The sequence below is a fragment of the Aulonocara sp. 'chitande type north' Nkhata Bay genome, linkage group LG2, assembly GCF_057382095.1.
Source record: "Aulonocara sp. 'chitande type north' Nkhata Bay isolate Kocher_YH1m ecotype deep benthic linkage group LG2, A_spYH_male_GT1.1, whole genome shotgun sequence".
In the NCBI taxonomy this organism is placed as follows: Eukaryota; Metazoa; Chordata; class Actinopteri; order Cichliformes; family Cichlidae; genus Aulonocara; species Aulonocara sp. 'chitande type north' Nkhata Bay.
This window is the reverse complement of record NC_141345.1, coordinates 37,077,426-37,091,049: the sequence shown is the minus strand read 5'-3', so window position 1 is coordinate 37,091,049 and position 13,624 is coordinate 37,077,426. Positions and strand designations below refer to the sequence as shown.

The window sequence follows — 13,624 nt, the reverse complement described above, 5'->3', positions numbered from 1 at the left end:
TGTGTGTCATAGACACTTTGTGTGTGTGTGCGTGTGTGTGCGCGTGTGTGTGTGTGGTCATCAGACTTTACTGAAACTACCTGAGTCAGTCTGAAAGTGTTACTGGTTTAGTTTCTCAGACATGGATTAAGAGGCACATTTCTGCTGCAGTCAAACGTAACACATGATTTCTGGTATTTTTACTGTATAATTCCACATATCGCTTCAGAAAACAGATGTCAGTGTGACACTTTAATATTTTCATAGTTATATCAATAAGGCGCCTACACAGAGAAACCTTATGAACACTATCTCGGTTGGCTGCTCCCTCTAACCATATCATACATTATTAGTACTGTATGCTGCTCAGTAACATTCAACATTTATTATTTACCATTTCCAGTTCTGTAATTTTTAGTTAAAATAAATAATAAAAAGTCTTAATAAAAATCTAATCAGCTATGACAGTTAAGTGGACAAAGTATAACAAAAGGTCCAGTTGGGGAAATAAATCTTGTTTCTTGGCCTTTACACAGTAATTGCTACAGTGCTGAACAGGACAGACAAAATACAAAAAACATTAATAATTAATTAATATTATGGAGTTAATATTATTTTATAAAAGCTTTTTTCACCCTTCGGGTCAGATTATGAGCGACTATAGAGAGACTGTAGTATATTTTTATTTCGTAAGTCTTACGTGTTATTTTAACGTTTGCCTGCAGGAGGCGGTAATACTGAACTACACTAAAAACAGAAGAAGAAGAACGAACCCGGAAAATATTGCAAGATGGCGGAATCGGAGAACAGCAACAGTGTTAGACAGCCATTAAATGTGGACGCAGAACCGCTTAAATTATCAGAGTTGTTAGATCGTGGTTGGAAAATATTCGAGGAGGTCGACAGCACAAACGAGCCTCTTGGCTCAAACAGTATTCAGGTGAAAGTTAAGCGCGGGGTTCAAATGTTAGAGGAAGCCTCCCGGATGGTCGCTCAGCTCGACTTGTTTAGTCGCAACGAAGAGCTCGAGGAGATCGCCACGGCAGACCTGAAGTACCTGCTGCTGCCCGCTTTGTTAGGAGCTCTGACCATGAAGCAGACCACCCGGGACAAACGGTTGGAAATAGTCCAGACGGCCCGCGCTTACTTTATGGATTTTTTAAGGAGATGTGACGAGTATAAGGTGTCACCGTTTAAACTGCCAGACTCCACGGGTGAAAAAGCACGGCCTGACGGAGGGTCAGAAGATGGAAACGCTAAAGCTAATGTAAGTACCTAACTAAGAGCAAGTAAATAGCAAATGAGCTAACCCTCCGGCTGTGTTCATAAACACTACCCACTCAGCTTGGTCGTGGTCAGAACTGGTCAGCAGCAGATGGGTGGGTTTGTTTCTCACTAACATCCGTTCTTGTCATGAGCGTTTCCTGTATCCTCAGTGGGTTTTCGTGTAGAATTGAAAGTACACTCTGGGATAAATAATTGATTATTAAGCGTTTATTATTTTTGTGCTGGGATTCTGTTCATCTGGACGTTTTCAGTGGGAGAAACGTTTCGTCATCATCCAGGTGACGTCTTCAGTCTCAGCTGACTGCAGGTTTCAACCTTACATTTGCATAATGACCCACCGGAGTGGGTTTAGAAAAAAGTCCCGCTCAGTGTATCAGTTAGATCACATCATCCCAATTTCGAAATGCAAAAGCATTTTTAATCAAATAATTACAGCCTCGTTTAATTTAAGCACCACTGCAGCTGATTGTATATCAGTGATTAAGTTTCAGTGATTTTTATGCGTCGTTACTTTGTGTGAATCCGGGAACATCCTTCATTGGTAGCTTTCAGAGGACTGATCTCCACAGGACAAAGTGTGCTTCAGTCTATGATTGTGCCAACCAAAGCCAGTTTTCTTCTGAGGAGTTCTCTCCTCTCTGTGTGGAGTTTGCATGTTCTCCCCTGGCTTGTGTGGGTTCTCTCCGGGTACTCCAGCTGAACACTGGGTCAGGTGGCTACTTTGAAGAGTCAGAGGTTTAGGATATATTTTGGTCTATAAACTGATTCCATGATTGCTTTTTTAACTCCAGGTGCTTATTTGTACCATGGTTTAATTTCAGAGTGCAATGAGACATCAAACTGCATCATTCTCAATAGAAAACTGCAAAATTGTGGTGTTTTCAAACTTTTGACCTGTAGTGTATTTCAAAGTGTAAAGACTGTCTCCAGGTGGAAACCAGACGGACCAGATTGTTCTGTAAATATATTTATATTTTCACACATTTTTGACGTTTACAAGTTCTATTTGCATTTCAAGCCACACTGAACACTATGGTGAGAGAGGAGAAATGTTTCTTTGTTTTTAGTTTGTCTACAAAATTGACATTAAAGAAAAGCTGTTGGAGTGAAATCCTCGAGCTGCTGTTCACTTCATGTTAGCGACCAATGAGTTGTGAAGTAAACAACAATTGAACTGATTGGATCAGCCATAAACTGTGTTGTTGGTCTTTGATCTAAATCACTGGTACATCCCTAATCACCTGTGCCTTTGTTTCTGAATGAACTAACACAGCACATTGAACACCTTTACTTTGAACAAGCTGCAGTGTTCATATAACAACAGGTTCTTTCTGTTAACTGCACTGTTAATGAAGGCTGTAAGTCTGGGTTTATTTATGTCACATAAGTCAGTCACAGAAAAGTGTCCGATGGGAACATGTCACCAAGCTCCACAGATTTAAGTCACACAACCAGAAAGTGATGCTTTCTTTAGTTGTTTACATGAAAGCTTCTAAATAACAGAGTTCACCTGTGTGTGATTTGGAGGATGTGTCAATAATGAATCGGTGACGTGTGCTTTTTGTTTCAGTCTTTCCCCGGCCCGACCAACCTGGTTGCTATGGCAGCACAGAGACAAGCTAAAATTGAGCGGTACCGTCAGAAGAAGGAGCTTGAGGCCAAACTGTCTGATGTTCGGAGAGCTGTGGAGACCGGACAAGCTGATGATGAAGTCACCAGAGATTTTTACCTCCTGAATGTCCGAAGATGGGTCGCTGTGTGTTTGGAGGACATAGAGAGCATTGACCAAGAGGTGGAGATACTCAAAAAGATGGATATGTTTAAGGAGAATGCTCCCAAGCAACCCACTCACCCACCCAGGCCCCCCATGAAACCCTTCATCCTCACCAAGGATGCTGTGCAGGTGAGCTGGTTTGTTGTTGTACGACTGATTAAGGTGCATGCAGTCACAAGGTTGCACGTGCAGCCTGGACTCTCTTAATCAGCCTTTATTGTAATTTGCTAAAGTGGTCTGCTCGTTAGTCATCTGTGAGGATGATGCGTCACACAGCTTCAGTGATGTTCAGGGTCTGGGGAGGCCAGTCCATGTCTCATACTGTTGTAACAGTGTCAGCGTGATACGGTTCTTTTTCCCAGTAATGACCCAACACGGATCAAAGCAAAGCTCCAACATGCACAAACATTTGACCTCACAACATGTAATGAATTGGCACAAATGTCTTTGATATGCTGCTTAGTGATGGTGTTCGTGAGAACGCCGTGAGAATCAATAAGTAATACTGATAATGGGATCACTGAATTCTTATCAGTTCCCGACTCCATGTGACTGTAATCCACTGTGACACGTCTCAGTCCATCTGCCCCCTGTTCATGTTTCATTGCTGCACTGACAACATTATTGATGAGCAATAAGAAATAACCAAGAGTTCAGAATGGTCATTTTTCATTGGCCTGTGGAACGTTATGTTCATGCAGTTTTATTAATATGATGCAGTGCTCCCTCGCTATAACGCGCTTCACCTGTGGCGGTCTCACTGTTTCACAGATTTTTTTTTTTGTGTGTGTGAAATTTCTTTTTCTTTTTGAAACGGCGTATTGTGTCCTGTGTCCTGATTGGCTACGTTCAGCTTGTCACATTTACATAAATCTTCGATCACTAGCAGCGTGACTCTGAAGTGCTGGACTGTATGTTTGTACGTTTTCTCCCCAACAAACAACAGTGTCGATGAAACGTCGTCACCTGCGGGTTCCTTTGGTTTCATTCTGTAATGCTGGACTGATTTTGAACTTTCAGAGCCTGCCTGTCTGAGAAACGAGTATAAAGTGTGTAGTGAGGGCTTTACAGCCTTAAAGCATCTATAGTAATTGTAAAAGATAAAGTTGGCTACTTTGCGGATTTCACTTATCGCAGGTTATTTTTAGAACGTAACTCCCGCGATACGCGAGGCCGCTGTGTTTCATTTCACTAATGTTACAAATCCTTGGAGACAGGCTGGTAGACCTCAGCCTGCTCTGTGGAGGAATCACAGCAACAAGGTGGGACGGCTGCCACCAGCATTCAGCAAGCTACCGAATTTAAACATGGTATCAAACTACGATAACAGTTCATCTGTCTGTTTTATGTAGCATCTGAAGCTTTACTGTAAAAGTTTGAATTATGCCTTCTGTTTGGATCAGGCGTGTCAAAATCACGGCGCAGTTATGTCACAGGTCTGTCAGTATGTGGGACTGAATCTTCAGCCCTGCTGAGGATCCATGCAGGCATGGATGCTCTTTATTTTGATGGACACACCATGCAGCCAATTACACGCAGAGACTGGGATCATACCATTAGTGAAAGAAGGAAGGGGGGCATTGTGAAGACAGCAGGTGTAGTGGTGCAGGCCAGGTGGACAGAGAGACGGGGAGATGGATTTAAACGGTGACGGGATCAAGTGAAAATGCAAAATGAGCAGCACCTGGCTGCATTTCAGTGACGCTGCAAAGCTGAGTGCAGAATGTGTAAAATTAGGAGCTGAAATGATCCCGTTTTTATTTTTGAGCCATTTTTTCACTGCGGAGGACAAAAAGGTCTCAAACTTGTCCAGGCCTTAAACCTCACCTGTTCTCCCCAGTGGAAGTCAATCTATAAAGATGAGGCTGAATACAAACTTGTTACAGTTCAGTGTTGAACATTACATCAAACAGAAATGTGTGCATGTACTACACCGACTCAGTGTCGCAATGAGTCTCACAGGTTATTTATCATTCCTGTGGTGCTGATCACCACAAACAAGCAGAACGTTTCAGTGTTTCCTACTGATAAAAACCCTCCTTTATGGCCACTCACACTACACAGAGTCATGACGCATTAGACCAGGGGTGGCCAACCCGCGGCTCTCGAGCCGCATGCGGCTCTTTGCCTGGTTTCATGCGGCTCTTACGTTCATATCAAAGTTTGTGTTTTGATTTTTTTTATGTTGTTGTTTTAAAATGTGCGCGTTCGCTTCGCTTGAGTTCAATACGGTATTTTCATCAAATGGCCATGTGTGTGAGATGAAAATACCGCAAAGTTTCCCAGTAGGAGCAAGTTCGCCCTTAAAATGGCAGGAAAAAAATGCACAGCAAAAAGAAAATATGAAGATGAACACAGGACGTTTTTAACAGAGTGGGAGAGTTTATATTTTTTTGTTGAACGCAATGGTAAGCCATTCTGCCTTATATGTCAGACGTCATTAGCGCATTTCAAAGCTTCAAATCTTCAGCGCCACTTCAGCTCACTCCATGCTAACATCGACCAGGAATTTCCAAAAGGGACTGAACTTCGCAAGCACAAGTCGGCCACTTTGAAAAGTCAGGCAGAAAAGCAGATACAGTTTTTCCAAAAATTTACAAAGCGGTCAGAGACCATAACGCTCGCATCCTATCAGCTGGCTTGGAACATTGCACGGGCTAAAAAGCCATACGATGAAGGGGAGTTTGTTAAAAAATGCCTCAGTGACGTTGTTGAAATCTTGTCTCCTGAAAACGACAAATTAAAACGCGTGGTATCAGACGTCCAACTGTCCCGCCACACTGTTGAACACAGAATATCGGACATTAACACGGCACTCTGACCTTCAAGCATGTGAGTATTTTAGTGTCGCATTGGATGAGAGTTGTGATATACAAGACAAGCCTCAGTGGGCAATATTTGCACAGTCTGTGTCAAACGATTGTGTGATCAAAGAACTCCTGGATATTGTGCCATTAAAAGACAGAACCCGTGGCATAGATGTGAAAGAAACCATGATGGCTGCATTTGAAAAAGCAAATCTGCCCATAACGAAATGAACTGCAATAGCCACGGATGGAGCACCAGCCATGATGGGATCTGTGAACGGGCTTGTGGGGCTGTGCAAAGCTGACCGAACTATTCCTGACTTTTGGAATTTCCACTGCATCATCCACATGGAGCAACTCGTGTCTAAATCATTGAATTTAGATAACGTCATGAAGCCTGTGATGGAAATCGTCAACTATATCCGCACACATGTGCTTAACCACAGGCAATTCAAGAATCTCATCGCTGAGCTGGACCAAGGGCTTCCAGGTGACCTGCCGCTGCACTGCACTGTGAGGTGGCTGTCAAAAGGCCGGGTACTCTCTCGCTTCTTTGAGCTTTTGGATGCCGTGAAACTGTTTATGGAAAAGAAGGACAAGGACTATCCCGAGCTCTCGGACCTCAAGTGGATTATGGATCTGGCCTTTTTGGTCGACATGCTGTGTCACTTGGACAGACTGAACCTGACCCTGCAGGGTAAGTTAAAAATGCTGCCTGACCTGGTGCAAAGTGTGTTTGCGTTTGTCAACAAACTGAAGCTGTTCAAGACACATATTCAAAAGGGAGATTTAACGCATTTTCCCACTCTGCTAAAAGCCAGCGGGCAAGTCGCCAGCGCTGCCCTGAGTAAGCAAAGAGCCAGATATGCAACGCTGATTGAAAACTTGCACGAAAGCTTCGTGACCCGGTTCCATGATCTACAATTGAAAAGGCCACAGATTACGTTCCTCGTCGACCCATTTAATGCAGAGACCGGCTGTTTGAAAGTCCCGCTAGTCACAGATGAAGCTGCGGCTGAGTTGGAGATGATCGATCTTTGTGAAGAGGACCAATTGAAACCTGCTTTAAGGGAAGGGACCATTGAGTTCTGGAAAAGTGTGCCAATGGAAAAATACCCCAATGTCAAACGGGCTGCGCTTAAGATACTGTCAATGTTTGGGTCAACATACGTCTGCGAGTCTGTGTTTTCTACCCTAAAACATGTGAAATCAAAGCATCGATCTGTTCTGACTGACACACATGTGAAAGAATTGCTTCGAGTGACAACAACGGAATACAAGCCAGATTTAAAGAGGATTGTTCAAGGCAAGGAACAACATGCATTATAAAGTATTTTTGTTTGTGGACTTGGTTGAAGTGTGTGTGTGTGTGTGTGTGTGTGTGTGTGTGTGTGTGTGTGTGTGTGTGTGAGAGAGAGATTAAATGACATGGTTTTCTATAGAAAGTTATGTTTTTTTACAGCTGCAGTTAAAAAAAACAGAAATCTGGAATCGACCACGAAAAGCATAAAAGTGTTAATATCTGAAGTCGGCTGTGATATGTGGATCCACTGACTCATCACAGTGTCAGCAGACTGAACCGAAAACATTCAACCAAATACTGGAAATTTAATTTCAGTCTGCTTAAAAATAAGAATTATTGTCATAAATGTAGCTGCTAGTCCCAGAGCTCAGTGCCTCTGAACACTGACATTTACACTGGAAGCGGATGAAACATTGGTTGGGTTACAATTTTTAACAGAGCTCAACTGAATAGCTGGAAACGCTGATTAGCTGAAGTTTTCAGCAAGTGCTGTACTTGAAATCTGATGAGGGATCAAAAACGTAACAAATGTCACTCTGCTCTTTGTACTTGAACATCACGCCACTCAAAAACAAAACTGAAGGTACATTTTTGAATGTCTTCATTTAACAAGCTCATATCAGATCAGTTATTGTTTAAAAAATCTGAGTCACTTTGTTCCGATTTGCTTGAACGTGGATCGATGTCTTTAAATCCATGTGTTCACTTTGCACACAGGCTAAGGTGTTCGGGGCCGGTTATCCCAGTCTTCCTACCATGACAGTTGATGACTGGTATGAGCAGCACAAGAAACGCGGCGTCCTGCCTGACCAGGGTGTACCCAGGAAGCCCACTGCGGAGGATCACGGGGATCCGAGCGAGACGGACGAAGAAGAAAAAGAGAAGAAGGTTGAAAACGATGACGACGAATCTCTGCTAAAGGCCAGAAACTGGGATGACTGGAAAGACACTCACCGCAGAGGTTATGGGAACCGCCAGAATATGGGCTAGCTCATGTGTTCAACCGGGCTTGTCTCTCGCTTCATTTCTATACTAAATGAAGAAAAACACCACCGCATCAATAAATATGTACATTCAATACTTTGTCTGCAGGTTAGTTGGTCTGGAGATGAACACTACTGCTGATTAACTCATGTTACAACCGTTCTGTTGATTGGATCACATTCTCCTATGTACCGTCGTGGTTTCCATTTACAATAAAAATAATAATAATTCGGCTGGAAGCTTGAAACCATCGTGCTTATCCCTGTTGTTATGTCATGGGGAGTGTGACTCCTCGTTTCCCCGAGGCTTAGGAATGACCTATCAAACAGCTCTGAAAGAGTTCGTGATCTCTGACACTTCACTGTCTCTGGTCTGCCTGTGACCTGGAATGTCTCCGTGCATCAGCTGCTCAGTTCCCACAGCTGCGTACTGGAAGCGTTTTGCTCACACACTGATTTGAAGATGATGGCTGGTCTCTGTTTGATTTTATATATAAAGACAGCAATAACAACCTTGTCCTACAACATCACGACATATTACACTGGTTCAAATCTGTTTAACAAAAGCTATGTCCATGCTTACTGCTCCCACGGGAATGAAAAATAATAATAATGATAAATGGCCTGCATTTGTATAGCACTTTACTCAGTCCCTAAGGACCCCAAAGCTCTTTACACTACATTCAGTCATCCACACACTGGTGATGGTAAGCTACATTGTAGCCACAGCTGCCCTGGGGCGCACTGACATTATTTATAAAGCACACTTAAAAACCAAGGGTATGCCAAGGTGCTTAATGAGTAACAGAGAGAATAGGAGGAGGATAATAGAAATAGGACCAAAGTAAGTAGGTATGCAAGCAGGTAGCTGTCACTGATACATAGGAAAGCAGCAGATACAGAACAAACAAGGAATTAAATGAGCATAAAAGTGCATGATATAAAATCATAAGTGAAGTGTTAACTAGAGGGAAAGGCAAGATTGGATAAGTGGGTTTTTAGTCGTGATTTAAACGGTGCTACAGATGCGCGGATATCAAGAGGACCGGGGCAGCCAGAGCAAACGGTCACCCCGAGACTTCGGCCGACATCTGGGTTGGTCAGTAAAAAACAGGTCGCAGCCAGGTGGGGCTGACGACACTCACTGATATCCTCCATGTGCGTTTTTTGCGGTTGGTGTTGATACAGCGGCAAGGAGAAAAACAGCAGCAGCGGTCTTAATGAAGCGACCGCTGCTGCCCGTTTCTGGGTTATACGAGCATTTTCAAACAATCTGAAGTCCACCGGATGTTCGGATCGTTTTCTCTCTTACATAAATGGCTGTGCACGAATCGCCTGACGCACAGATCACGTGAGTCTCCCAGACTCCCACAAACGTAAGCCAGCATCTCCCTCTGTGTCTCTGGGCTGTACTGGAATCTCATCACCATGGCGGTAAAGACACGACTGCACACGCGGCACAGCTGCGGTGTCCGGGGCACAGCTGCGGTGTCCGGGGCGCAGTGCGCAGATACAGAAACCGAGATGTGCACGAGATGTGTCGCGCGACACTGCAACCATAGCGGGGCTATATCAGTGCCATTTCTTAAATGTGTAAAATCTGTAACATAATGTTTGGAGTTTAGTCTGTTACTGTTGCTATTTTTACCATTTCTTCTTGGAGCAACTGTAACCCACATTATTTCCTTAGGGATTAATAAAGTATTCTGATTCTGATTGTTTCAGGATGACCTGCCATCATCCAATCACACATCTGCTTACCTGCATCTGTTGCTCGCTTCTCCTCGTCTTCTTTTCTCTTTTTTCTAAACTGAGCACCTGATGGCTTTGAACTTTTCTTGTCCATCTTGGTTTTAATTTTGCACTCCAGTATGAACAATCATCCCCCAACTCGAGGATCACCACAACATGATCTAACAGACCTACACCTTAGTTCACAGATTCACTTTGTTTATTCCTGGGATTTCACACAACCCAGGATTCAAATCATGAATACATAATGGGCTTGGATTTACAACATTATGAATGAAATGTGCTCTACTTGGAAGCAGCAGGTCTTCCTCCCCTTTCGACGGGTTGTGTGTGAGACTTTAAATCATCAAATAAATATAAATTTTAAATTGTTATTGATCCTTTACCCCGAGTCCTAAAGTGTATATTTATTTTCTTACTCTTCTTATATATACTGTTGGTTTACTTGCACTGCTGTAACTGGAGCCTCGTCGTCTCGTCTCTCTATATCCTGGACTGCATGTAGCGGAGATGACAATAAAGTTTACTTTGACTTCAGCAGCGAGCATGCGCACCGAGGGCTCTCGCGCTCACTTTTCGGGTATAGAATTTCGAAAAAGACATCGGTGCAAATTATAAGTCTGTATTATAATGTCTGGTGTTTTCGTGTTTGTATTTATTTTCTTTTATTTTGCGAGTTGGTTATTAGACGCTGCCCCAGCCGGTCAGAGAATCCCCCGCCGCCCCGCCCTCTCCTCCCTGTGCCGCAAGCAGCAGGCGCACCTCGCAAACGGAGGGCGCCCTTACTCCCAGCAAATGGGCGATAGAAAACCGATCGGTGCCTGTGACATCCCCGCTATGCGCTGGCATGACGTCGGGCAGCATGAGTGCGAGTAAATGGGCGTAATGCCGCCCCCCACCACAATGCCGCCGCGGGCAAGCGCCCGTGTCGCCCTTATCAAAAACCGCTGCTGACATAATGTGGATCCGAAGGTCCACAATTGGCCTACCTGGGGTTGAAAGTCTCGATAAATGCAGAGCGTTTCGGCGGGTACACCGGCTTCCGCGAGTGTGCCGCTTATTTTGAGCGATGAAAAGATAATAAAATATAATTTTATTTTTATATTTCAATATCACAATAATCTTCCAATTTAGAACTACAAGTTAAAAAAGAACTAACATAAATAAATTACACTTCAGCTAAATACTTTAATTTATTTCCCCAAACCACGCGGAGCCGCAGCTTGCTGACCCCTGATCTAACGTAGGTGTTTTTGTTCAGTTATCCGTGAGACCGGGCAGCACGGTGGCGCAGTGATTAGCTCTCTTGTCTCACAGCAACGTGCTGAGTTCAACTGCACCACCTGATCGGGCCTGTGGGGGGTTTGCATGTTCGCCCCGTGTTTGCGTGGGTTCTCCCGCTTCCTCTCACAGTTTAAGGTCCATATGCAGTTAGTTAGCGGTGTTAGGTTAATCTAAATTGCCCATAGGTGTGAATGTGAATGGTTGTCTGTGTCGGGCTGGTGACCTGTCCAGGGTGTAAACCACGCCCCCTTTGCTTGACGCACAGATGTGTAAAATAACTAATCGTCGGTGATGAGCAGATGAAGCCTCATAAAGCCTTGACGCTTTCCATTCAGTTGCTTCAAACAAAGGCTCATTTCTCGAGCTTCATGTGCGCACAAAGCCCCCTGCTGGTCAAAGTCTTTATTGTCGTTTAAATTGTCCGTGATTGCCTCTTGCAACAGTGTAGGCATGGAATGGAAATACAAACACCTTAATTTGATTTTGTGTGGTGAATTCATTCATCTAATGTGTTTTTGATGAACATGTGGATAATGGAAATAAAGCCCTATCAGTGTTAGAATGCATGGCAATAGGATTTCAGTCAATGTTTGATTAAATGTAATAATGAAATGTTAAAACTGTTCCAGTGGTTTCAAAAGACAGTGACTGTGCGTATGAGTACTGGGGTGATGGTAACTTTAGTCATTTTATTAAGAAATAAATATTTTTCTCGCCGTGCTTGGACTCAGTTGATTGATGTTTTTAGAAATAACCTTTCTGGCTCTGGAGAAAACCCTTGCACATGGTGCCAGGAGGCAGGGTTAAACAGGTTAGTTGTACTGCTACACTTGAGAAGGTTCCTCCACCTAACAAATCCCACTTTAAGCCTCGGTGCCACCGCTGCCAAAACATTCACAGCATAATCAGTTGTGCAATCTAATAAAACAGCAAGCAGAGCAGGTGCAGGCTCAGCCAGCATTTTCATATTTTCATCTCTGGGGATTTCTGGATGTGATATATTTAACCAGTTGTTGTGCCAACAGCACCTTCAGTTTTCATTAGTATTTGACTCCTCCCATAGATATTTATTTGTTTGTATTGTATTTGTATTTTTTGTATTTCCTTCTGATATCTGTACCTGAGCTGAGGTAACGCAAAAATTTCCCCGTCGCGGGATCAATAAAGTCTTATTTTATATTGACAGTTGACACTGTCACACACTCCTGACACCTTTTAATTCTGCTGCTTTTTGTTCTTAGTAATATATCTGAATATACTTGAATCAAGATATAGGCCTGTGTTCCTGAACTCACAGTACACACACTACTAACATATGATTTATAAAATATGATCCTGGAAGAGAATATAAAGTATTCAAAATAGGTCAACCTTAAACATAACAAAGTCCAGCAGGAAAGGAAGCTGAGAGATTACTGAAAGAGAAGTAAAGAAAAACACAGTGTAATCAGAATCAGAATACTTTATTGATCCCTGGGGGAAATTATTTTTTGTTACAGTGCTCCATTTTAAACCAACATTAAGACAAGACAGACAATACGCTAACTAAGAATAGTACAATATATACATATATATACATACATACATACATAAGTCACTCATAAATAAATATTTGGAAAAGAAACATGTGTAGCTGTAGCAGCAAACAGTGTGTTAAGTGGATGCGTTGTACAGGGAGATGGCCACAGGCAGGAATGATTTCCTGTGTCGTTCAGTGGTGCTTTTCGGTAATCTCAGTCTCTCACTGAACGAGCTCCTGTGACTGACCAACATGTCATGGAGTGGGTGGGAGGTGTTATCCAACATTGTCTTTATCTTGGACAGCATCCGCCTCTCCGACACCACCTTGAGGGAGTCCAGCTCCATCCCCACAACATTGCTGAATGAATGAAGGCAGCATGGTGTTAAATAAGGTGTTTGATCATTCTGGTTTATCAAACGTAGAGTACTTGCTACTTTTTCAGTTACTAATAGTTTTTATTGAACATTGCAATGAGCAAAGCTGCTGAAATAAACAACAGAGAGCATCAGTTCAGGCTTACGTTTTTCTTTTACAATATTAATTCATCCATCCATCCATTCGCTTCCGCTTATCCTTTTCAGGGTCGCGGAGGGCGCTGGAGCCTATCCCAGCTGTCATCGGGCGAGAGGCGGGGTACACCCTGGACAGGTTGCCAGTCTGTCGCAGGGCCAACACACAGGGACAGACAACCATTCACACTCACATTCACACTCACATTCACTCGCACATTCACACCTAGTGGCAATTTGGATTATCCAATTAACCTATCCCCACAAATATTAATTCATTTAACATTTATTTTTACTTCTGGTAGTTTATGCACAGTTTTCCAGTACTACAGTTTTATGTGTAATGAAGTGTTTTGTTTTCATGCTGTTGTATAAATGTCTCCACCACATTAAAGACAAACTGATAAGCATGTTTTGATGGACT

General features: G+C 43.1%; 1 protein-coding gene across 1 annotated transcript; it reads left to right on the top strand.

The window, feature by feature from the left end:
* The first annotated feature begins 738 nt into the window (after nt 1-738).
* On the top strand, nt 739-8,381 carry igbp1 (immunoglobulin (CD79A) binding protein 1). Its single transcript, XM_086261667.1, has 3 exons — nt 739-1,246; nt 2,837-3,169; nt 7,868-8,381. Exons 1-3 carry the CDS (start codon nt 770-772, stop codon nt 8,138-8,140), a joined length of 1,083 nt encoding a protein of 360 aa, XP_086117793.1. The 5' UTR covers nt 739-769; the 3' UTR covers nt 8,141-8,381.
* The last annotated feature ends 5,243 nt before the right edge of the window (nt 8,382-13,624 follow it).

Excerpts from the sequence above, each read along its gene's own strand:
- igbp1 (XM_086261667.1), top strand. The coding sequence starts at position 770 with ATGGCGGAATCGGAGAACAGCAACAGTGTTAGACAGCCATTAAATGTG. Across the intron at positions 1,247-2,836 it reads ATGGAAACGCTAAAGCTAAT|TCTTTCCCCGGCCCGACCAA; the intron begins GTAAGTACCTAA and ends TTTTTGTTTCAG. Across the intron at positions 3,170-7,867 it reads TCACCAAGGATGCTGTGCAG|GCTAAGGTGTTCGGGGCCGG; the intron begins GTGAGCTGGTTT and ends CTTTGCACACAG.